This window comes from Calidris pugnax, unplaced genomic scaffold (genome assembly GCF_001431845.1).
Source record: "Calidris pugnax isolate Ruff unplaced genomic scaffold, ASM143184v1 scaffold77, whole genome shotgun sequence".
NCBI classification, from domain to species: domain Eukaryota; kingdom Metazoa; phylum Chordata; class Aves; order Charadriiformes; family Scolopacidae; genus Calidris; species Calidris pugnax.
Window position 1 is genome coordinate 27,268 of NW_015090788.1, and position 2,327 is coordinate 29,594.

General features: G+C 36.1%; 1 protein-coding gene across 1 annotated transcript in view; it reads left to right on the forward strand.

Annotated features, from left to right (window-relative positions):
• LOC106902766 (transcription factor p65-like) overlaps nucleotides 1–338 on the forward strand; it is a 22,154-nt gene extending 21,816 nt beyond the window's left edge. Inside the window, exon 6 of the mRNA XM_014966554.1 lies at nucleotides 212–338. Within this exon, the coding sequence (XP_014822040.1) occupies nucleotides 212–338 (127 nt within the window). The remainder of the gene's footprint in view (nucleotides 1–211) is intronic.
• Nucleotides 339–2,327: the final 1,989 nt, after the last annotated feature.

Below are 2,327 nucleotides of genomic sequence, written 5' to 3' on the forward strand. Positions count from 1 at the left end.
TGGATATCTGGATCCCCCCCCAAATGCTGGGGTCCCCCCCGGATGCCTGGGTCCCCCAAAAATGCTGGGTCCCCCCCCAAGTGCTGGGGTTCCCTCTCTGAACACCTGGGTCCCTCCCTGACACCTGGGGGTCCCGATGTGGGTGCCACAGGGATACGATATAATACACATTAGACGTCTCCACATTACTGACTTATTTTCATTGGTTCAGGTTGGGAAACAGGGCAGAGAAGGCTTGCAAAGAAAAACCCAATAGTGAAGAACAGGAAGAGAAGTGGAATGACAAAGAAAAGCAGAAAAATACAGAAGATGGAAGGCAGCTTTGCAGAATAGATTGATATGACCTCATGAAATCAGAGTGTTCTGTCATATTAACTTAAAGTCCAAGTTGTCAGTCTACCATTTGCTAGAGAAATTGGGACATAGCAGACCAAAGAGGGAGGTAGTTCTGTGGCTGGCTGACAGAAACTGTGGCACCTGTTACTGTGACAGGGCATATACTCTGAAGAGCCTTCTAGTTTCTTTGGGCTAGACCTCTGCCCAAGATTCCAGTTAGTATATGCAAAATACTCCTTGTGTAGCAAGGAAGGCTACACAAAAAAAAAACCAAAACAAAACATATTTGCCAGAAGGTCAGACCCAATCATACAACATTGAATATGGCTGTATTTTTCCTCTGCACTTATCACGTGTAGTCCTAGCCAAAAGAATGACAAGCAATCACTGATAGTTAGCAAAATACCATTGATATACCTCCAGGCACAATAAATTCATGTATGAAATAATTGGAAAAAAAAAAGTTAGCTTAAATGAATAAAAATACATCACAAAAATAATACCTATATGCATACACATTCTATTAAACTTGGGATTGTAATATCAAATTGTGGCTAAAATCCTAGTCTAATTTATTGGCAATACAACCTTGTTTTGCTGATCCAATCAATATACTCCAGTTAGACTGTCTTATTGTCCACTATCTCCAGTGAAGCTCAAGAAAGCGTTGTCAGGTGCAAGCCTTAGAGTTTTATACTGAGACTGCAAGGTCTCCTAACAGAGGCTTCTCAGGTGTGATTTGTTTCACCTGGTTTAGCTGTAACTGCAATTTTTCTAATTGAGGAGGTGTCTACCATTAATTTGTTTTACACTTATCTTACTTATTTTGTAAGTAGTATTTCAGTAGTGAGACTTTTCCTGCATAGACTTAGTCTCTCCCTTTCTGTAATAGAGACACCTACACTAATAATGTTTATCCTGTGAAAATTCTAGTTACGCTAAAAAGAAATTCTTGACTTCATATATAATGTGTGTTTCCCTTTGCCCCTAAAGAAGATTTTTAGTGTAAGCTTATATCAAGTCAATAGTTTAGGAAATCACAAAGAGAAAGAAGTATCGACATGCTCTTTTGTACAGCAGTTTACAATTTTGATTTGCTAATAGAGCAACAGTTGTAAACTATCCTCAGGATAGCTCATATTTCAGAACTATTTTATTTCACAATTAGCCTCAGTAGCAATAAATTAAGTCCTTCTCTAGATATCTACTAAATAGTCAGCAGCTATTTGTAAATTTGTATCAATTTTATGTTCTGACACCTGAAGTCTAAGAAAATTAAATATACATTTCTACTGTAATGAACTCAGAAATAACAATTAAATTAGGAAATCTGACACAATAAATGAGCTTTCTGCATCATTACTAATATAAATCAAACCTCTGTAATATACCAAGTGATAGCTCCTTCTATAAACATATTGAAGCAAAAGTTTAAAAATATACTATGAAGTTTTGTTTACTTAAAGTGGCTGGTGTTAGCATAAATATTAAGTAGATAGATTTCAGAAGTCAAATATGGAATTTAGCTTGGAAATGATAGCTGCTAAAATATTTTTAATCTTATAGTAAAGACACAGAAAATATTAGGGAAAACCAATAAAAATATTTGCAGGCAAGCTTTCATTTTAATGTTTTCTCTAGCATTCCTTTCCAGTATTCACATTCACCATGTGTCTGTGAGATATTAAAACCTGTATTTCTTAGATCTTTGAGGAGGAAAAAAAAAACAAACCCAAACCACCAAAACCCACTGAAGATTGCATTCATTTAAAAAAAAAAAATAATCTAGTTTAGGTGACTTTTGCTGCTGTTACTGCTACTGTTTTTTTGTTGTGGGTTTTTTTTTTTTCCCCAACTATCAAAAACCCTGCCATGGATCTTCTCAGTCTTTTCCTAAAACACAACTGTGCTGTATTTTATGCCTGCCTCAGAATCTCAGATTGCATAATCCCTGATCCTTTGTATTCAGCAGATAATTTCAAAACCAGCTC